The following is a 22,736-nucleotide window of genomic DNA, read 5'->3' as shown; positions in this document are numbered from 1 at the left end:
CTTCTCAACTAAGGCCAAAAACTCAGTGATGGTCATAGGCACCACCACCCTCTTCAACTCATGCTTCAAACCTTTAGCAAACTTCCTGTACTTCTAGGCTTCAGAGATAGCCTGTGAATAAAAATGAGCCAAATGCTCAAATCGCATCACGTAATCAAAATCTGTTAAGCTCCCTTGGTGCAACCTCATAAACTATTATATTTCAAATTTTATATTTATTTGATAATTTTGAAATAAAGGAAGAAGACTATTTATCTGTGATTTAAACATAAAAAATAATTTTTTATATTAAATTTATATAATTACATAATCTTTTAAAATGATATAAAATATAAAAAAGAAATTTATTTTACAAGATAAAAATTAATTTATTATTAATAAAAAATTAACTAAATCTGTATGTATTGTACTAGTAAACCGTCTACTTAATTAAAAGCTAATTAAGATGTAAAAATATAATTGGCAAACAAATAATTAACATGATTTTAAAATTTTAAAATGATAATTAAATAAAAATGAAGTTTTATTAATTTCTTTTTCTATTTTGTGTAACTTTACGCAAATTAATGAGCATTAAATACTCTTTTCCAAAATACTTTGGCTAACTAACTAATTACGAGACTCTGAAAAAATACATTACAAAAACTGCTAAGATTTACTTTTTTTTTTCCTTCAAAGTCTCGTAATTATTTTGTTCATAAAAGTATATTGAAAGTGAGTATTTAATTAATTTTATTATTGCGTAATGTGCTTCCCACCAATGATAGGTCCAATTTAACAAATTCATGATCGTTACGACCCACGTATGACCAAACAAAGCGGCGCTTAGTAACTAACAGTAGAGGAATTTACTATTTAGTTGTCTTCGACACCTACAATGAAGACGAGGAGCTATTCCTACTCTTGTCTCTCTAGAATGTGCATGTCTTAGGTCTCTCTCTCATTTGCTTCTTCAGCTAATCTCTAATGGCGACAACTCCTATCACCTGCAACCATACTCATCATGCACTTCCCTGCTTCCTCACACGCTGCAATTCCACTACCATCACATTTTCTCGCACAAAATATCCCCCTTCTACTTCTCTACTCTCTCAGTTTCGCATATTTTGCCAATCCAAGGTAATTCTTTCCTCTACCCTTTTCTGCCAACATGCTCTTTTCGTTAAAAGAGAATTGGAAAATGCTGGCCAGTGTCTAGAACTCTAATTAAAGAATCAAAACTAATTTTTTACATATTATGAAGTGCTAGAGTACACTCCCCCATGCAACTTTAATGTGATTTTCAATAAAAATTTCTATATTTTGATTCAGTGTCAGATGATTAGCAAAGACCCTGAGAAAAGTTATTAAGAAACATTATTTTGATCGAACTTTTTTCACATCTGATGAAAAAGTCAATTGTTATTATCATGTAAGCTTATGAGAAATCATGAATATACGTTATAATATCAGCTGTTCATGTTATCATCAAACTATTGATATAATTCAGCAAAAAAATCAAACTACTGATATTACTTCCTTTACTCTTGTTCACCTCTAGAGGAGCTAAATTCACATTTTTCCCCCTTTAAATGCCATGGTAATTTATTGGGGGTATAAAAACTAGATTTTGGTGAGAAATTTTCATTCAGAAATTGTTCTTATCTAATTTTATTTTCATTAATTTACACACATGTTTTAGCATTCGTTATGCACGGTCACATAATTCAATCATAAACTATCATGTAAGGTAAATTTATTAGTTTTTATAATAATTATCTTAAAAGTCATATCAACAATATTTTTTTATGGTTAACTTAAAACTCCTTTATACCTCCTTTATACCGATAATAGATGACCATTAAACTTAGAAAAAGATCATTATCTAAGATATCTCTGCTGTGTGCAAAACAACTAAGACAAACAATTTCTGCAATATTCACATAGCAAGTGTGTTTAGAGAATGCTAAGCATAATATAATTTTGTTATGATATCCTTGTGCACATGTAGACAGAGACATTGGAGAGAAGAAGGTGCTCCCCTTTTCTAGAAAGTTCATTTCTTTCTGGTAATAATGGTGTGGTCTCAGATGAGTGGAAAGCAGTTCCTGATATTTGGAGATCTTCAGCTGAGAAGTATGGTGATAATGTAGCCTTAATAGATCCATATCATGATCCTCCTACAACTATGACTTATAAACAGGTCATTTTTTCCCCTGTTTATCTGTGCCTTTTTGTCAAATTGTTTTATTTATCATGTATACTGAAAATGTTTTAGAAGCTTTTTTTGGCTCCCTATATATATCTAGTATAGTGACCACGTTTACTAAGATGTAATTATTATTATTTTTAATTCATGTATAAGAAAGAAATATATATGTTTGCTAGGTTGATGGCATGACAACTTATGGTTTTATGACAGATATATTGTGCTGCCTATTTAAAAGCTTTCTTTTGTGTGCATCAGAAAAAAGTTTATTTATTATTTAGTGCTATAATTCCACGATCCGAATTGGTGCTCCATGGCAAACCATGGAAAGTATGAAAGACTTGTAAATTGAATTAAAAATAAAAATAAAAAGTATCGTGGGAGGGGCTAGCAAGAAAAGGCACATTTGGATATCTCTAGAAAAGGTGTTTCGGTATAAACGAAGGAAAACTATTTAAGGACCTGTTTGGATAAGTTTCTTTAGAAGTATTTTTAAGAGAGAAAAATAAGAAGGAAAAACAAAATAAACTTTTTCATATTTTAAAACTAGCATATACACAAGTTAATTTTTTTTTTTAAAGAAACTAATAGGAGAAAATTTCTACAAATTAACTTATACATGAACTAATTTTAATTTACGAAGAAACTTATTTCATTCTTCTTTCTTATTTTTCTCTCCTATAAGTACTTTTAGAAAAGTTTACCCAATATAAACGTGATAAATGTGGAAGGTTTGTTTGTTGAAATGCTTATTAAAACATTTCACGAGCAGAAAGTAATAGTTGTATCCATTAGTACTTTCAATTTTATTTAGGAATTTAGCATGTAGCTACCCGTGGCAAACTAGGGACGTTGTGTTCAATGAGAAACATGATGGCTTTCTCGTAGTGTTGGAGCTTCCTAATCCTATGTTGTAATCGGTATCTGCTACTTTCAGTGCTCACTCGAAAATAAACTACTTTCATGATTCTTACATCTTTCTTATATTTTGTTCTGTATGAAAAATTCAGTTGGAGCAGGCAATTTTGGATTTTGCAGAAGGCTTGAGAGTTATTGGGATTAAACCTGAAGAGAAGGTTGCACTTTTTTCGGATAATTCATGTCGTTGGCTTGTAGCAGATCAAGGTGCACAAAATTATTTTTCTCCACTTTCAGTGTATTGAGTCTAGGCACAAATCTTATGTGTACAAACTTTTCAAACATAAATAACAACCATAAAATATGATTGTAACATTTCAAAAACTCAATAGTAAATTTTGAGAAATGTATGTAGTGCTTATGAATACATGTGCGAAGGAACTGTTACTGTCATGTTTCCTAAAAATGACCCCCATGTTTTAAAAATTGCTTGATTTGTGAAAGTTACCTCGATCCATTATCATGTGAAAAGGGATTTTTAATTTTTCATATATGCATATATCATAGATGTTGAGCTTAGTGGCAGATTTACAGAGTTTATATGCTCATAGATGTTGAGCTTACTGTCATGTGTATTTTGATAAATACACATTGATCCTAAGGACAACACACTTGTACTATTTGTCTAGGACAGTGTTGTATTTTATCACATCAATGCAATATTTTTTTGTCTAGGTATGATGGCAAGTGGAGCAATCAATGTGGTAAGAGGCTCAAGGTCATCAGTTGAAGAGCTATTACAAATATACAACCACTCTGAAAGGTTTGTTGATAAACACCTCAAGAATCTTGAATAGTCTGATAATGTTGCTTCAAGATGATCTTTGCACATCCACATATTGTGATTAAGCTTGTTTTAATTGATTGTCACATTTTTTTAAAGTGCTCAATCCGAACTGTTGAACTCAAAAGAGAATTTGTTGATCTGTGCTATTGTTTTGCAGTGTTGCACTAGTGGTGGATAACCCTGAAATGTTTAACCGGGTTGCAAACACATTTTATTCAAGGACTAGCATGAGGTTTGTTGTTTTGCTTTGGGGAGAAAAATCAGACCTGGTTGGTCAAGAAAACAAGGACGTGCCAGTGTTTACTTTCATGGAAGTCATAAATTTGGGACGAGAGAGTCGCCAGGCATTGTCTAATACTCATGATGCTGGTAAGTATCAGGCTCTTACTAAGAATTAGGTTTCAAGTATAGATAAATATGATAAATTTTGGTTTCAGTTATTTATTTATTTATTCTTTTTTTAATGCTCATAGATTTAATATTTTAAAAATGAATCTTAATTTTTTAGTGCTTAGTACGTATGTGAACCACTAAAATCAACTAGTAGTAACTAGTATTGGGTAGATATACAAGAACTTAGGAAGTCACCGTAATCTTTCTTATTAATAAAAAAAATATTTTATGTCAATTGTTACTTTAAGTAGTACAAGATAACATGACATGTACACCATGCCATCAATAAATGGGAATTAAAGACCATTTTCAAAAATCAAAACTGTTAAATTTATTTTGACCTAAACGATTAAAACATATTAAGATAAGAATTATGTCCAGCTCATGCCCCTTTCTGTTTCTTCTTCTTCTTCTTTTTCCAGTGAGATGAATGTTCAATAAAAAGGGAACATAGACTGATGTTATTAGTTTCAAAAATGCAATCTTCTTGTTTTGTTCTATTTGATAAAAGGAGAATTTCTATAAAACAAAAAATAGACAAAGATAGAAACAGATGATACCAATTACCACAGCAACACAGAACTGAAGGCAACAAAGTGGTTATCAAGCCAACAGGTTTCTCTAATTGTCTGTTAAACATACCATTTAAGAAAACCCATTAGCTATGACCCATAGAAAAATGCCAGAAGAAAATTTCGTCCTTTTTAACTAAGAAGACATCAATAATCAATATCTGTTTGACAATATTTGCATTAGCTCAAATCAGATACACAAGAGTTTGACAATGAAGCATGAAGTTGTCATCTATCATTTTTTTTTAATAAAAAATTTAAATTAGGATAAAACATAATTCTATTTAAAGATAAAGTTAATCACCAATTTATTTTTGAATTTTTAGTAAATTACGGATTGTTTATTTCATCTTTAATGTAAGTCACAATCATCTTTAATATAAGTCCGCATGGATATAAATTACAATGAAAATCAAATTTAATCCTAAGTTTTAACTGACAGCAATAGCGAAAGGACTTATTCAACTATTGTACCTAACAATCTTCAATTATTATTTTTATTCCTTCCATGATGACACCTCTAAATTTTTCAATGGTATGATATTGTTCACATTTTAGGAAAAAAAAAAAAAAAAAAGACAAATATGTCTGTATTTATTTAATTATCTAAAGAAGCAGTAATCAAGTGCTATTACATATCTACTTTCTATATTTATTGCAGAACAGCGTTATACTTATGAAGCAATAAACTCTGATAACGTTGCTACTATCATGTATACAAGTGGAACTACCGGCAATCCCAAAGGTGTTATGCTAACCCATCGGAATCTTCTGCATCAGGTTTCATTACAAACCTACCGTAATTAAAGTCACAATAAATTAATTACTCGTGAGTTTAGCACTTTTTTTTTTCCAGTAAATTCTCTTACAAAGGATCACCGTCTAATATTTTTCAAATAATTAAAGGAGTTAATTTCATGTGTACAAAGTGTCAGGGCAATATTTTTTAATCAATAACTATTTAGTGTAGGAGTTAAAAAAGTAGGGTGTGCGCAATTTTATGAAACATCGATAGATGTTTATGTAATTTACTCTGAAAATTATTGTGACAATGTTAGAGCTTTTTCAAGCCAATTGGTTCCGGTTGAAGATGATTCTTGGCTTTAAGTTACCCTTGATGATGCTGTTTTGTTTATCAATTTCTAGATACAAAACTTATGGGACATTGTGCCAGCTAAAGTAGGAGATAGGTTTCTAAGCATGCTGCCACCTTGGCATGCATACGAAAGAGCTTGTGAGTATTTCATTTTCACACATGGTATTGAGCAAGTATACACAACCGTGAAGAAACTCAAGGTATTATTATTTTTTACTTTGATCATAAACATTGTGGAAATGTGGCTTCGTACACAGTTATAGTTGGCTTCAATATCAGGGGTTGAAAAAGAAAAAGAAAAAAAACTAAGAGGATATGCTACTAGAGTTTGGAAATGAACAATTCTCATATTTATTATGAGTTTTAAAAGTTTTAAAAAAAATATTTATCATTATTTATTTCATAGAAGTAGTTATATCATAATTTAAGTTATTTTTATTCTCATAGAAATGAAGATGGAAAAATTATATTTTTATGAGAATGTGAGAAGTTATTATGTAATTAAACTATAATTTTCATTCTAACTTTTATTTTTTATTTTAATTATTTTAAATTAAAAATATTCTTATGAATGTCTAAATCTAACCAAACACATTTTTAAGTATTCTTAAAAATAACATTTTTGGGTATAATATTCTTAAGAATATTATTCTCATGAATATCAATCCGTGAAACAAAGACCTTCTAAACGCTAAATTTTCTTCAAATAATCGATGAATTATGTCTTAGGTTAACAACAATAAATGATAATTATTATTATTAGATATTAGATGATAAAAGGCAACGCATTACTACATATGCTAAATCGGTTATTTTGTTTTTTTATGGGTTAAATTAATCGATAGGTCCTTAAAATTATTTTAAAAAAATTTAATGAAGTTTCTAAACTAAAAAAAATTATGATTGGGTCATTTGTCTTGTAAATTTTTTATTACCTAGTCCATAAGGTTTTTAAAACCGTCACAAATCGTCTTTTTCTGTTGATTGCAAACCACCACTAACTAACCTTAAGGACTTATTTTTTTAGTTTAAGGATCAATTAGAACTTACTTTAATTTGGAGACTTCATTAAAAATTCCCAAATATTTTAAGGACGTACAAATTAATTTAACCCTTTTTATACACATCACATGTATATAACATGCTCCTCTCCTTTCTTACTTTCTAGGACGATTTGGAACGCTATCAACCACATTACTTGATTTCTGTTCCTTTAGTTTTTGAAACATTGTACAGGTAAATCCTCAGTAGTTGAGTGAATGCACACTGAATTGATGATATTTCATATATCTAGAAGCTTGCTTCTTTTTCCCCTTGGTATTGGAATATGGTGTGTTTTGTCAAAATTGTAAACCATTCAGTGTATTTTTGAATAATTGATGTTATGAGGTGAGTGAGGGTATGTTTAGTTTCACATGAAACATGCCCAGAATCATTTCTGTTGTATCCAAAATGATTGGAATTACGTTTGTAGTATGTTTGACTATTAACATAATTGATTTCAAGAAGTGAAAATTCACATCCAATTGGAAGCAACTATTAGTAGCTTCTCCATCAAACAAAATCAATTCTGAAATTTTATTTATCCATATTTATAATTATACACTCAAAATCAAGTCTACAAATTCAAGTTGATTCTAAATTAATTATATCAATGCATTTCCAAACACACCGAGGGTTGGTACTTGGTAGAGATGACCGGAAAATTCCTGGAATCTGTAGGGTGTTATAATATGAGTCAAGGTTTTGTTATTGTGCTGTAGAAATATATGTTGCTTGAAAGCATGTTTGAACTAAATTAACTAACAAATTTTTTTTAAAAACTAATAGATTAACCCACTTTATGGTGAGTTGCACCTCGGAAATCAACTAATTACAGGCATCATTTTATAAAGTGGTCTCAATCCTCTGTACATTTGTTAAACATCAATTAGTTCTTGTTGGAGGACAAGTCCCACATTGACATTGGTGGGTTAGAAACTTTTTAAAGTTTATATAAGCGAGATGGGCTCAAACACAAAGTTTCACGATTTTTTGGACAATCAGGCTACTCCAGCTAAGGACTGACACATTCTATACCTCACTCTTAGACAAGGCCACTACACATTCTAATAGTTCCAAATGAAAAGTTTAATGCTTAAGGAAATTTTACTTATTATGAAGAAATCTATGTTCTTGTTTTTGATGCTGCTGCTGATATGAGTGATATTTTGGGATTTTCTATTTGGAGATTGTTTCTCTGGAGCATAACTTTCACTGATTTTGTTGGTTGTTTCCTCTGCAGTGGGATCATGAAGCAGATATCTAATAGTTCAGTTGTTAGAAAGCTTGTTGCACTAACATTCATAAGGATCAGCATAGCATACATGGAGTATAAACGTATCTATGAGGTTTAGGCATCTGTTCCTTTTGTCTGATTTAGTGATTGATAGGCTACTGTTTTACTGTGAAAAGAGTAATAGGAAAAATACTAGCTAGATTATTCAAATATTGATCATTGACTGTTTTCTTTCATTGATAATGATTGATTTATAAACAAAATAGGGTGCCAATCATTTGCTAACTGCACTTCCCGGAAACAAAAAAGAGAATCTGATAAAAAAAAAATTGCAACAAAATTGTAAAATAAAAGGCTAATGGCAGTTATAGATATCATCCTGACGTGTCATTTAGAACCTTGTATATATGCATCATAGTATCTATCATCTTCAAACAAATTCATGTAAATTACTGGGTCTTCTGGGTCAGGGTACTATCAGTGATTTCTAAAGTGTTTAACATGTTTGATCAGGCCTATTGTGATTCTCAATGGATTTCCTCTTTGGATAGAATAACTCTTCATGACCCATTATCTAATTTATCTGTTTTCTTTCCATTCTGTTTCTTTTTTCTTGCTTTTGGAAATTCTCTCTTAATAACTTCTTATTTTTATCCAAAATAAAAGTAAAAAAGGTAAAAACAACATGATGATCTAGCAAAGTTACCATTGAGTTATCTTTAAGATTGCAGATTTTCAGTTTTTTGTTGTTTGCATTGGTTTATTTTTCCTTATCGTCACTCAAGACTTATGAAGCAAGTTGCTTGAATGAGGAGTGGTATCATTGGTAAAAATTCTTTGGAAATTACAAAATGATGAATAGGTTGCTTGAATAAAATTCTTTCTAACACACTCTATCATTGCTTGAATAGTTTGCTAGAATTCCTTCCAACTTAATATATAATATGCTAATGTAAAAGGTCTATTGTTGTGAATCACCTATTATTAAATGATTTTGTTGCTTCGTCTACATTTCATACAATGTCCTAGCTCAGGAGTTTCCTTATAGATCATCAGTTTGGAGGCTAAGCCCCGGTAGTTAGGACTCCAAAAACTTTCTCTTAGATAACATTGTGAATCAAGTCCAATGAGAAGAATAGAAATTTGAATTTATGGAACTTCCTCATTTGTTTCCTCAAATCAAAACTCTAAAGTGTCTTTGTGCCTGGTTGATTGCATCTGCAACTTACCTATACTTGCACTCTATCTAATTGATTGTATAATTGTTTTTTATTTTTTTGTTTTATGACAAGTTTAAACAAGTATACGAATATTGCAATACTAATTCTCACCAAAAATATTTCTCTTACTAAATTTCAAATATGTTTATAGGGTAAATGTCTAACAAAGAATAAGGAGCAGGCTTCCTACGTCTATTCAATGTTGGAGTGGCTTTGGGCAAGAATTATTGCCACAATATTACTTCCAGTTCATGTTCTGGCAAAGAAACTTGTCTACAATAAAATCCATTCAGCTATTGGAATATCAAAGGTTTTGTTTTCTTCTTCACCATTATCTTATAATACTTATGTTGTATGGTTGTCTTTGTTTTATTGTTGCCTTGTTTTGTTAAGTGCAATACTCTGTCTTTCTCTTAAAAAAAGTTATAGGAAAATAATGAAAAAGGAATTCTGGGTAAATACTTTTAGTTTTGAAATCTCCTAACTAGATCATGATGTTTAAAGAATGATAAGGGGTTAATCAGTTTGTATTAATGTTGAGATTTCCGTTGAAACACTTTTGTTATAATTGTAAATCAGTTTAATTCTATCAACGGTCTCAAACACGGCAAATATATCGGCCATTCAAGTAGTAAAAATATCGTATCCACAGGGATTAGAAGGTAAAATAAGCATTTATTGACTATTCTTGACTAAAGAATGATTCCAAATTCATAGTTTGTCATGTGAATTCAAGGTTGTGACTATTGGAATGTTAAACTACAAAAATAGTTGATTGTGAGTGGAAAAGGTAAGAAATGGTGTAATGGTATTGTGAGGTTGTGGGGGTCAGACTTCACCAAACGTTACACTAATGAATCCTTAATCTCTTGTTACATACATTGCTCAGTTAACCCATAAGTTTACTCAAACCTAATCCCTTAGAGCAAGAGCCTAGGTGCGGATATTGAATATCAATCCCTTGAGTACCTAATATCTACACCCGCATTACGGGCTAGGGTTTAAGACTACTAATGGGTCAAGCTCTATCCCTAGATACAATCCCCACTAGGCATATGTTTCAGAACTAGTTTCAATGGTATTTCCCAATACTCAATGGAATCTTAAATCATGCAAAGGGTGATCAATCCAAAGCAAGCATTAAACATCGAAACGTACACAACAAAGAATGAAACAACATGTATATATATCATTAAAAACGTAAGGATTACAATAGAGTACGTTGGTTACATCTAACCCCACAAAAATGGATAGAACCACTCAACAATGAGGGTAAATACAAAATAGAGATGGAAGAGGAAATGAAGAACCGAAGGAAAGATCCACACACGAACGGTCCCAAGCCCTGTGAATCCCTTCCGCAGCTCCTGGAGGCGCCCCTGTGTGAATGAGGGAGAAACCCTAAAAAATGGCTTCAAATACGAGCTTGGGGAGATCAGATTAGGGTTTCGCGTCCGGCGCGTAAGTCTTCACGCTCGGCGTGGGGCCTTCCAGTGAGGTCAAGTATTCTCTGCCTCAGAACACGCCCGACGCAATTCCTTTCGCGCCCGGCGCGCATATTGCTTGCAAAGACGAGGCACTCTGTTCTTCTCAAGCCCGACGCGGGTAATGTTGCGCCCGGCGCAGACACTCTGCTCTGCTCCCTACTCCTTAGATTTCCAATCCTAAGGGTCTTCAATCCTCAAGTCTCTAGCTCACAATACCTGCACAAAAATGAGGTGGATTAAGGTATTGTTAGATGAATTGGGGTTAGTTATATCTGCACACAAAATGAACCAAAAAGAGAACAATTATATTGCAATGGTTCAGAGGATGAGTGAAATTGTTCAATAAGTCTCATCCAAAAAGAAGTAAAATTGAGACTTAACAATTAACTAACTAATTCATAATATTCTTACCTTAGATTGCTCCATAAACATGTATCTTTATCAGCCTTTTGGCTAAGGGCTAGTGATCATCCCCCTTTCTCTTTCTTGTGGTGCCTTGTCAATGATACTAGTCACTGTGGTAGAGGTCCTTCTAAGTTGCATCAGCTATATAAGTAAGAAGTACAGTGTGGAAGTCTGCTACGGCCCCTTTGATTATGTGAAAACAAGAGAGTTCTCAAGCAAGGAGTTTATGAAATTCAAGACCCCAAGCATGGTTCCTTTTGAAAGAATACAATTGTGCATTAACTTCTGCAAATGATTAAGAGTCTGTTTGGATATATATTTAGAAACACTTTAGAAAGCTTTTTTATAGGAAAATACTCTTTATTTTCAGTAGAAGCCCTAAAAAAAAGCTTCTATCTTCTATCCAAACAGGTTTTTTAAGACATCCTGATGGAATAAATTATAAATGTCAAGGGTGGTCCTACTAGTCTTATTTCCTCTTTTACCTTATTTTTCGTTGAATTGTGGTTTTGTTGAGTATATTCTTTCTTTTACCTTTCTTAGGGTCGGCCTTGGTCCTGAGCTTTGAGATATATGTTATTCATCTAAACTATGCACCATATTGTTTTATTATTCATGATTTTGGAAATTGAAGTTTGATGAGAGAAACTACTTGGTTTTCTACAGGCTGGAATAAGTGGTGGTGGTAGTTTGCCTTGGGAAGTCGATAAATTTTTTGAGGTCTGATATTTCAAACATGTGTAACTCGTGGACATTTTTTTTTGGAATCTATTTATCATTGACATTTTTTTTATAACATGCAGGCAATTGGTGTGAAAGTGCAGAATGGATATGGTTTAACAGAAACTTCACCAGTTATTGCTGCTCGACGACCTGGATGTAATGTAAGCAATGTATCAAATGCATTGAAAATTGAAGAATGATAGCAATGGTCTCTTTATCAATTGGTGAAAATCACATGTGTGTCACTAAGTCATGCCGGTCTTACTATTCATTGGAACAAATTCACCCATTATAAAGTGTGTTAAGTTAAAATAATATGTTGATAGTTTTTCCTTCATCTGCAACAATTGGTTATAGTAAAATAAAAGAAAGACATATATACCAATATATATCTTTCTTTTATTTTCCCTTAGTTTCTGTTTGATTTTTTATTTTTAATAAAATTCTTCACTTAATCTGTTAAGAGCACAATGTCCAACCTTTTGTTAGATGTATCTATCATCATAACATTCATAATAATTGCACATTTTGCATTCTTTTGATTAGTTGTAAATTGAGTCAGCAAAGAGTGGTGCATTTATCTGAGAATGTTACAGCTACAATCTTTTGAAGGTTCTCGGATCTGTTGGGCATCGGATTCATCAAGCAGAATTCAAAGTAGTGGATTCTGAAACTGATGAAGTTCTTCCTCCTGGTTCAAAGGGCATTTTGAAAATCAGGGGTCGACAAGTGATGAAAGGATACTTCAAGGTAATTTGCTTTGTCAGAATGCGAACATGTTTTCCCCCACAGTTATGAGAGTAAGAATGCATTCATGTTCATTTGGTTTTTCTTCTTGTGTGTGTACAAAATAGTTGAGGGATTGAACTCTAGATCTTCTTTATTGTTTATTTCATTATTTGTATAACTAAGCCAACTCTCATTGGCAGTGGAGTTGCAGTTTTATCATGCATCATCAAACACCTTTTCCATGGCATTCTATCAACCTATTTCATAAATAGAGGAGTCAAAAACATGCTTTATGCACATCATGCGGTCTTATTGATGTTTTCTGGATGAAATTGTGATAGTTATGTGTCTTGTTCTTGTATTAGAATCCTTTAGCTACAAAAATGGCCTTAGATGAGGATGGCTGGCTGGATACTGGTGATATAGGATGGATTGTTCCCCATCATTCAACTGGGCGGAGTCGTAACTCTGGTGGTGTGGTTGTTGTAGAAGGTCGTGCAAAAGACACTATTGTGCTTTCAACAGGTACAAGTATAATAGAAGTTTCAAAACAATGTAATCTATTTAGCATGGAATCTTAAGATTGTGTCTCTACTCTGTCTGTGTATGCACGTTTTCCACAATTTTCATCCAGTAAGAATGTGAAACAAAGGACACTGCCAATAAAAGGAACCTTGTGTTCAAGTAAACAGGTTTAAATTGAAAAGCTCCCTATACTTCTGCTGCTGGAAGAGAAGTTCTTTCTAATTATACTGATAAAATTTTATTTTATCTTCAGTCATATGACACTCCCCAAAACTACAGTGGTGAAAGCCTTGTGCACTTGTGCTTGCCATGTTTTTCTTTTTATATATCCTATAATTTTTTTAAGTGTTCAATGGGATTTTTAGCACATTGTAAAGGTTGTTAATTGGTTCTACTTCATAATATTTTCACAAATTTTGCATTTGAATATATGCTTACATTGTATATACTATATACATATGTTGTATTGCATTTGCATGTACTATGTAAAGTACAATTCTATGATGTTCAACACGAGTTAAAAACAATAATGAATAATAAACAATATTATAAATAAGTTATAAGCTAAGTTGTTCTTAAAAACACAAATGAGTAGGACAAGATCCTGTGCTTGAATTTGTTTATTAAGTTGTTGAATTTTGTTCAACCTTGTTTTTACACCGGTTTGATCACACCCTTGAAAAACATAGAACTTGAAGAAGAGACTGAACGAAGTTTTGAGCATATAAAAATTCTTTCAATTTATATTTTTAAGCTCCTATTACTCAATTAGTTTTTTTTTTAACATAATCATATAATGTTTAAAAAAAAACCATTTTTTAAACATCAATTGCAACTTTTCCCTGTGCACAAAATCCTTATGATTACCAGTCTTAATTTTCCTTTTTTGAGTATTAACCACTGGTTATAATAAACGAAGGTGAAAATGTTGAACCGGCTGAACTTGAAGCAGCTGCAATGAGGAGTAGCATAATTCAACAAATTATTGTTGTTGGCCAGGTGAATTCTTGATTTCTTTCAAATTTTTTTATAGCTGAAGTACTATATATTGTAAAATTTTCACTCTTCAACTAATAAAAAATCATTATCCATACAACTTTTAAGGTAGTTATTATAAAAATTAATAAATTTATCATACATGGTGGTTGGTGTTCGAACGATAATGTAAATCTGATTTGCACGGTTAGTGCATGGTCTTTTTTCTCTCTAGTGATTTAACTTCTTGGTAATATCTGTAACATATAGGATAAGCGACGTCTGGGTGCTGTAATTGTTCCTAACAGAGAAGAAGCCTTGAATGTAGCAAGGAAGTTATCAGTTATAGATTCAAAGAGTTCAGATGTTAGTGAGGAAAGAGTGAAGAGCCTAATATATAAAGAATTAAAGACCTGGTAAGACTTGGTTTCACATCTTTCTTGTAATGAATGCAAGAAAAAGTTTATGCTTGTTCAAATATCTATGTGGTATGTTAGTGATTGGCAGTTAAAGGATTTAATTGCTGATATAAGGTACATTATATACTTATGTTTCTGGATGACCAAAAAAGAATGGAAACGAAAGAAAAAGTTCTCATGTTCCTTTTATGGTGTTGTTCACTAACTGTCCTATTCATCATCCTATTCATCATGCAGGATGTCAGAATCTTCATTTCAAATTGGACCAATCCTTCTTGTGAATGAACCCTTCACGGTTAGATTTGGAATTCAAAGTAGCAGTATATTGTATGTTATTGACATCAGAAAACTGACATGATTTTCTCCAATGACAGATTGATAATGGTCTAATGACACCTACTTTGAAAATTCGAAGAGATAGAGTTGTGGCTCAATACAGGGAACAAATAGACAATCTATACAAGTAACTTAACTGAGTGTCAATGCCATCATCAACAATACAGAATGAGAGATACTGTTCTCAATAATACATTGAAGTTGATGTGTTAAGTTATTGACTTGAACTAAAAGATGATTGTCCGCTAAAATTCAAGTTAAAATGCTTGTTACTGAAAATGTCTTAGATTTTCAAAGCGATAAAACGCGTTTTCATAAAAGGCTTAAATCATTTCTCAGTCCAGTAAAATAGTGAATTTTTTATTTTAGTTCCTTTAAATTTTTTTGTTTTATTTTTGTCTTTGTATTTTTTTTTTTTCGTTTTTGCTGTCAAATTAACCATCAAATCTAATGAAAAAAAGGTAAAAACATAAATTCAAAGACCAAAATAGGAAAAAGAGTAAAATGAGAACCATTAAAATTTGGAATGATTAAGACGAAAATAACTAAAATTAGGAAGATTAAAACAAAATAATTAGAATTAAGAAAATTAAAATTAAAATAATCTTAATCATTTTAAAGAGACTAAACTTGTATTTAATCTAAAGTTATAATGTTTAAATTTTAATTTGCCCCTATCAAGAGTAAAAATCTTAATTTTCAATGACCATCTAAACAAAATTAAACATAAAACTCCATAAATATTTTCTAATAAAGTTGCAATTAACTTAAGTTATAAAGGAAATATATCAAATGGAGAACAACAAGAGTGAACATAAAATATGATAAAAAAATGTTAACATGAGTAGTAACATGCGAGCATGAAATAATAAAAAGTTTTTTTTAATGTTATATATAAGAGATATTGGTGTGATATGTAAAATATATATATATATATATATATATATATATATATTAATGAAATTTTGTTTATTCTTCACGTGAATTTTATTATTTAAAAGCTTAAATTTTATAAATTTGACCCAAATAAATATTTATTCCCTAGAAAATAAAGTTGATCTCATTTTAATCCTTTTAATTTTAGCTAGTTTTATTTTGATCTGCTCAATGTTCAGTTGTTTTCGTTTTAGTACTCTCAAATTTATGTTGTTTTTATTTTCATTCTTTTTTATTTTAGTCCTTTACATTTTCTTATTTTTCTATTTTACTCCCGTAATTTTTTGTTTACTTTTTCTGCTAAATTTAACGGTTAATTTGACAATAAAGATGAAAATGAAACAATTTTTTTACCCGGACAAAAATTAAAAAAAAAAAAAAAAAGTAAGAAAACCTTATTTTCATGGACTGAAAAATTATTCCAAAAAAAAAAAGCGTGTTATAACTAATTTTAATGAAAGTGAAATATAGTTGTTTTTGGGTAAACCTAAGGATGTCCAACTCATCCATCTAACATTAGCATTGTTAATTTTAACGGTTCAAATTTTATAAATTGGACCAAATATATTTTGAGGATATATTTAGATTATGTTTCTGGTTGTTCTAACTTGATTAAATGTCTTATATTATTTTAAAAAGTCTAAACTTTTGAATAAATATATATTAATAATAACTTTTAGCTTAAATATAATGTAAATCTGTTGTTTACTTCTCAAATTTAACATTAATCTTTAGTTTTGTAATTTGAAAAAAATATAAAAATTCTGGTGTCCAAATGTCTTTACCAAAAATATATTTGATTAATTAACAATATAAAACTATTTTATACTATCAATGTATCATTATTAAATTAAAAAAAATTATATATAATATTATTATATGAGTCGAATTGATCCAAACTTATTCTAAACTCGACCCATTTTCACGTGAAGTTGTTAACTAGGATCATTGTTTTTAGAAATTTTAATTTAACTTCCTTTAAGAGTTCAAATACATAGCTTGATTTTAATTTATCAGAAAAATATATTCGTTTATCTTTTGTAATTCTTCTTTTGTATTTATTGAGAAACTTATATATACTTAGTTTTTAGCAAATATTTTTTATTTTTATTTTTAAGGACTATTCAAAGACTTCTTTTAATATCTTAGATTATTTATCGGTAAGTATTATCTTAGATTAATATTAGAGAAAATAAGTTATGTACTAATAATGTAATTTTTTTTTTTTACATTATTACCTAATTACATTCTCGTATTCATATATGATAAATAAGATACTTTTATAATGATCTGTTTAAAAGACAATATAATTTTTTAACTTGTTAACAATTTAAAGGTTTTTATTGTTAAAATGTTTTTTTAAGTTTTTATTTTAAAAATATTTATAAATTAAACTTTTAATATTTATATCGTAACCTTTTTATCTCGGACGTAGCATTTACCGATAAAATACATTAAACTATTAGTGCAACGTACTATTTTATAAGTTATAATTATTAAATTTTATGTACATTAGTAATTTTCTTTTTACACGTAATTTTATTTTATTTTAAATATTTTTCTAAAGCTGTGAATTACTAAAGCTACAAATTTGATTGGGTTAGTCAACTAGAAATAGAATCTTGGTATAATTAACGTAGTCGGTAACCTTTTTCTTCGAGGCAACAGACATACTATATAATCAATCTATATTTCATAGATTGGAATCTGTAATAAAAATGATTTGTTATTTTATTATGTTGAGAAATGTAATAAGACAATGATTAAATGAATAATAAACTGTGACTTTTATTCGAGTATTAACTTCTAAAATAGAAAAAATAAGTAAGAGTTTTCCTTTGATTTTTAATTTGGAAAATGCTTTACGTTTTGTTTTTCTTACCTATTTCTTTATTGTCTCAAAGCACAGACAGCTTCAAATTATTCATCCCTTAGGATTTTTATTTTATTTTTAATTTCATATAATTGACAACGTTGTGTTTGTTTTGTGACAATTTTTTTCAGAACTTACATACTAATAATATTGATTAGCAGTTTAGGATTAAAATGTAGCTTATAAGCATTATATAAGCAATAATTAATTATCTAGAAATTACTGTAGGAAAAGGAAATCTAATAAGATATTTATCTAAAGAACTAGAAAACATAAAACCTTATAATATTCCTGAAAGGTTCAGAAGGAAGAATTTTATTTTGGCTTTTTGAATTGAAACAAACTTGTGTTTCTTTCAAGCTTTGGAATAATGTCTGTGTGAATTGTGACTTTGTGATAAAGCCAAAGATGTAATTTCCTTTTTTGTGAGACTAGTAACAGTCATTGACAGAACCTTTAACTTGACTTGCTCTTCCTTGAGTTCATTTTTCTTCTTCATCATCACTATTATCTTCTTTTCAAGGAAACATCTGTGAAGTGATCTTTTTTAATAGAGATTATCTTCTTTTCAAGGAAACATCTGTGAAGTGATCTTTTTTAATAGAGAGAGATGGAGTATTGTGAGAAGGGAGACAAGGTGATGAACCAAAACAACATGCAAGGTTGTCCCAAATCAGGGCCTGGCTATGCTTCACCACTGGCAGCCATGTCTGGTCCTAGAGAAACTCTCCTTTATGTCACTGCTATCTACTCAGGTACCAAAAACTTCTTGTGTCTCAATATGTCTGAAAATGGGTTTCTCACTTTGTTGTTACAAACATTTGATTTGATATGACATGATAATAGATAGGTAAAAGTGACATGTAGCATACCTATCTCTTTCTAGTGCTGTGCATGAAGGCTTGATGCAGTTTAAAAAATTTCAGTGAAAACATGTAGTTTAGTGATTTTATTTATATATTGGTGTTAAAGATTCAATTCAATTCAGGAACAGGAAGGGAGAAGCCTGACTTTCTGGCCACAGTGGATGTGGATCCAAGCTCTCCAACATATTCGAAAATTATCCATACGCTGCCTGTACCTTATTTAGGTGATGAATTGCACCACTTTGGGTGGAATTCTTGCAGCTCTTGCTATGGAGATCCATCAGCAGTTCGTCGATATCTAATTTTACCTTCACTGGTGTAAGTGACTAAATAAACAGTCTTGATTTATTTGCACATGTATACACGCTAGCACATAAGTACACATTCACACTGTCAAGGTTCAAGAACTCCAAAGAAAGACATTAGTTTTTTTAAGACAAAATCCTTATTAAGTCAGCTTTAGCATATTTCAGATCAGGCCGCATTTATGTGGTTGACACAAAAACAAATCCAAGGTCTCCATCTTTGCACAAAGTTGTTGAGCCTGAAGAAATCATTAGTAAGACTGGATTAGCTTATGGGCACACATCTCATTGCCTTGCTTCTGGTGATGTAATGATCTCATTTCTTGGAGATAAAGATGGAAATGCAGCAGGAAGTGGATTTCTTCTTCTTGATCCAGAATTTAATGTGAAAGGAAGGTACCCTTTTATAGGTTACATTGACAAATACAATAATAATGCACATTTGGATGTCAAAATGCTCTTAAATTACCAATTCCTATTCATTTTTTCATGCATTTGGTTTCTGACTTTCTGTGAGAAATGGTGCATACACATGCCCGTATATTAATATCCATAGAAATGAAAAAAGTTTTGCAAAATATTTAGTGTAGAATCATTAAATAATTGTTTTATGGAAGCATATTTCTTGGCAGTTCTATGAAACTAGTAATACGAAACAGTTACCATTTCAGTGGATTATTTTCTAGTTACTAGTTTGTATCTTGGCACACATTTGTTAGGTGGGAGAAACCTGGGCACAGTCCATCATTTGGGTATGACTTCTGGTACCAACCACAGCATGACACTATGATTAGCTCATCATGGGGTGCTCCAGCTGCTTTCACCAAAGGTTTTAACTTACAACATGTCTCTGATGGCCTTTATGGGAGACATTTATATGTATACAGCTGGCCTGGGGGTGAACTGAGACAAACACTAGAACTTGGAGAGTCAGGGCTTCTACCTTTAGAGGTATGTTGTTTAGTATATATATCTAGAGACTACAGTTATTTCCACAAGATATAATGCATTTCTTTATGTTTTATCTTTTTTATGTATTTGAAGCCATTATGTTAATATACTTGTCATTTAATCATAAATATGTTTGTCCTTTATTCCCCTTTTCTCTCTAGCTTGTACTCTTGAAGTATTATGTGACAGGTGATATAATTTATAACTAATTTGTCCTAATTGCAGGTAAGGTTTCTGCATGATCCTTCTAAAGATACAGGTTTTGTTGGGTGTGCATTGTCAAGCAACATGGTACGATTTTTCAAGACTGAGGATGGGTCATGGAGCCATGAGGTACATAAAAATGATATAGTCAAAATCAATGCCTAAATTTTAGGAGAATTACAGTATCTTATTAATTGAAAGGTTTACAGTCAGCTATTCTATGTTATTTTATTTCTGTAATTTTGTTATTCCTAGTTAGTTCTGGGAGTAACTTATTTGTTGTTTCATTTTTCATTTTCTTCTTTCTAGGTAAGTGTTTGAGCTGCTTCAACTGAGGCATACTGATCAATAATACTAAAAGGCTAAACTGACTTTGCAGGTTGCAATATCAGTGAAACCATTGAAAGTGCAAAACTGGATTCTTCCAGAAATGCCTGGGCTTGTAACTGATTTTCTGATATCTCTTGATGATCGGTTTCTGTACTTTGTGAATTGGCTCCATGGTGATATAAGACAATATAACATTGAGGACCCTAAAAATCCTGTACTGACTGGCCAAGTATGGGTTGGGGGACTACTTCAGAACGGAAGCCCTATAGTAGCTATAACAGAAGATGGTAATACTTGGCAATCTGATGTTCCAGACATCCAGGTTAGTGCAGTTTAACTTTTTAAATTATTAATTCTAGAGTCATGCTTCTTGCATCTCACATGTTTGAAGTTGATCGGTTATTAGATGTTTTAGACAAAGACTTGTGCTTACATTGGTGACTTGAAATTTGTTTTTTAATGTGGCATACAAATGCACTTAAAAGTAGAGATAGTAAGTACAGATTCTCAATTCCTCATTTATGTTACTCAAAGAAAAATAAAATAGAGTAAAATAGGTGAAAATGAAGAGATTGATCTACAAGATGACAACACAAGTAAAATGATGAGTTGGCAGGCAACACAGTTAATTTGGCAGTTGAGTGATAACACCACAGCCTGCACTTTAGTTTCTATATATTATAAATAGATTCTCTAAACAATTTTTATGAGAATTTTTTTTTGAGCAATTACAAATTCTTGGATCATAATAGTAATGGTGATTACTGGCTAAGCTCTTAAATTTTTAATTCAAAAGAAATTGTTAAAACGACACTTAAGGTTTTCTGAATAGTGTGTAGTGAAAAAATTATGTATGATGCATAAATGTTACCCTTCTGTGGTTGAAGACATCAAATTTTGTTCTTCAGGGAAATAAGTTGAGAGCTGGTCCTCAGATGATTCAGTTGAGTTTAGATGGCCAGCGGCTATATGTTACAAACTCACTCTTCAGTGCATGGGATAAACAATTTTATCCAGAGCTTGTAGAGAAAGGATCCCACATGCTACAGATTGATATTGATACTGAAAATGGTGGTCTGAAAATTAACCCTGACTTCTTTGTTGACTTTGGAGCTGAGCCTGGAGGTCCCTCCCTTGCCCATGAGATGAGATACCCTGGTGGTGACTGCACTTCAGATATATGGATTTAATAGCTATGCCACTTGGGGCAAGGTTACAAGAGATATCCATTTGCATGAATCTCTTAGTCCTAGTGTGAATAGAGAGGTGGGCTAATGTTATATATAAATAGTTGCAAATGTATGGTTGTTGCATTGTAATAAAGTTATATTTTCATGTAGTTTTCTGTACTTTCTTACCTACATTTACCTAAATACAGTTCTCTATGAAATAAATCTTGCTCACCTCCAAAACTCCGGTCTCTTGATCAAGTAAACCTATTTGAGTAAGTACTAGATTAATGGCCTTACTTGGGACTGAGATTTCTATGATTTCATTCGCATCATGAATGTGCTGCACCTTCTACATTGCTTGTTACCATTTGAATGCTCTTGACATAACCCAACCAAATCATTTCAATATATCAATAATGTTAATCATAAGTTCAGAATTTTTGAAGTGAATATTCTCTTTTGAGCATCAATAAAAATGTATGATTTTAAGTGTGGTTTGTGATTGACAGTTGGTAACCTGAAGGGAGCTTTGGGTATCTACGTTATTTTGAAGACTATAATGATTCATTCTCATAAGGACTCTACCTACTTTAGAAATGACTTTGACTCATTTGAATCGGCTTTTGAAAAGAACCTCTAATAAAGCTACGTTGTTGTTGTTATTATAATTATTATTATAGTCAAATTGCAGGTCAAAAATATTAAACACAAATCTTTTGTCTGTATTATATGAGAGTAATTTTAGAAGATTTTATTTGACGAGGAAGTTTTTTAAATTTTTTTTAAATTTTTTAACTAATTCACTTTTTATTTATCATAATTATTTATGATTTAAAATTTTAATATTTTTTAAATAAATTATTAATAAAAATAATATTATATTATAATATAAATTATTTATTATAAATCTAAAATATAATTTATATATTTAAAAATATCTATTTATACAAATTTTAAATATGGTTTATATATTTGTATATATTATTTATTATACATTTTCTAGTTATGCTATAAGTCTATACCAATTATGCCAACACAAGCCTTACCT

General features: G+C 30.8%; 2 protein-coding genes and 1 long non-coding RNA gene across 5 annotated transcripts; 2 read left to right on the top strand and 1 right to left on the bottom strand.

Annotated features, from left to right (window-relative positions):
• The first annotated feature begins 829 nt into the window (after positions 1-829).
• On the top strand, positions 830-15,419 carry LOC109794310 (putative acyl-activating enzyme 16, chloroplastic). Of its 2 annotated transcripts, XM_083068794.1 has the most exons (18): positions 830-1,119; positions 1,991-2,182; positions 3,199-3,313; positions 3,782-3,869; positions 4,051-4,262; positions 5,520-5,638; positions 6,005-6,154; positions 7,123-7,190; positions 8,239-8,344; positions 9,604-9,762; positions 12,011-12,064; positions 12,148-12,228; positions 12,680-12,817; positions 13,162-13,321; positions 14,241-14,320; positions 14,567-14,712; positions 14,953-15,010; positions 15,090-15,419. In XM_083068794.1, exons 1-18 carry the CDS (start codon positions 967-969, stop codon positions 15,180-15,182), a joined length of 2,172 nt encoding a protein of 723 aa, XP_082924920.1. In that variant the 5' UTR covers positions 830-966; the 3' UTR covers positions 15,183-15,419. The 2 variants fall into 2 exon arrangements, with proteins under 2 accessions (XP_082924920.1, XP_082924921.1); XM_083068795.1 differs by lacking the exons at positions 830-1,119; positions 1,991-2,182 and adding an exon at positions 2,987-3,108.
• Positions 15,420-18,345: 2,926 nt separating this feature from the next.
• LOC145954492 (uncharacterized) lies at positions 18,346-21,527 on the bottom strand. The gene is made up of 2 exons (XR_014431729.1): positions 21,388-21,527; positions 18,346-18,645 (listed from the first exon to the last, which is right to left on the bottom strand). It is a non-coding gene; the product is annotated as an uncharacterized LOC145954492 (long non-coding RNA).
• Positions 18,471-21,928, top strand: LOC109794639 (selenium-binding protein 2). 2 transcript variants are annotated; one of them, XM_083068797.1, is made up of 7 exons: positions 18,471-18,615; positions 18,855-19,044; positions 19,200-19,427; positions 19,751-19,982; positions 20,208-20,315; positions 20,566-20,838; positions 21,425-21,928. In XM_083068797.1, the coding sequence occupies exons 1-7, from the start codon at positions 18,471-18,473 to the stop codon at positions 21,704-21,706; spliced, it is 1,458 nt and encodes a 485-aa protein (XP_082924923.1). In that variant the 3' UTR covers positions 21,707-21,928. The 2 variants fall into 2 exon arrangements, with proteins under 2 accessions (XP_082924923.1, XP_082924922.1); XM_083068796.1 differs by having other exon boundaries at positions 18,849-19,044.
• The last annotated feature ends 808 nt before the right edge of the window (positions 21,929-22,736 follow it).

Source organism: Cajanus cajan, chromosome 2, assembly GCF_000230855.2.
Source record: "Cajanus cajan strain Asha chromosome 2, NIPB_CcT2T_4, whole genome shotgun sequence".
Taxonomy (NCBI): Eukaryota; Viridiplantae; Streptophyta; class Magnoliopsida; order Fabales; family Fabaceae; genus Cajanus; species Cajanus cajan.
This window is presented reverse-complemented; position numbering and strand designations above follow the sequence as displayed.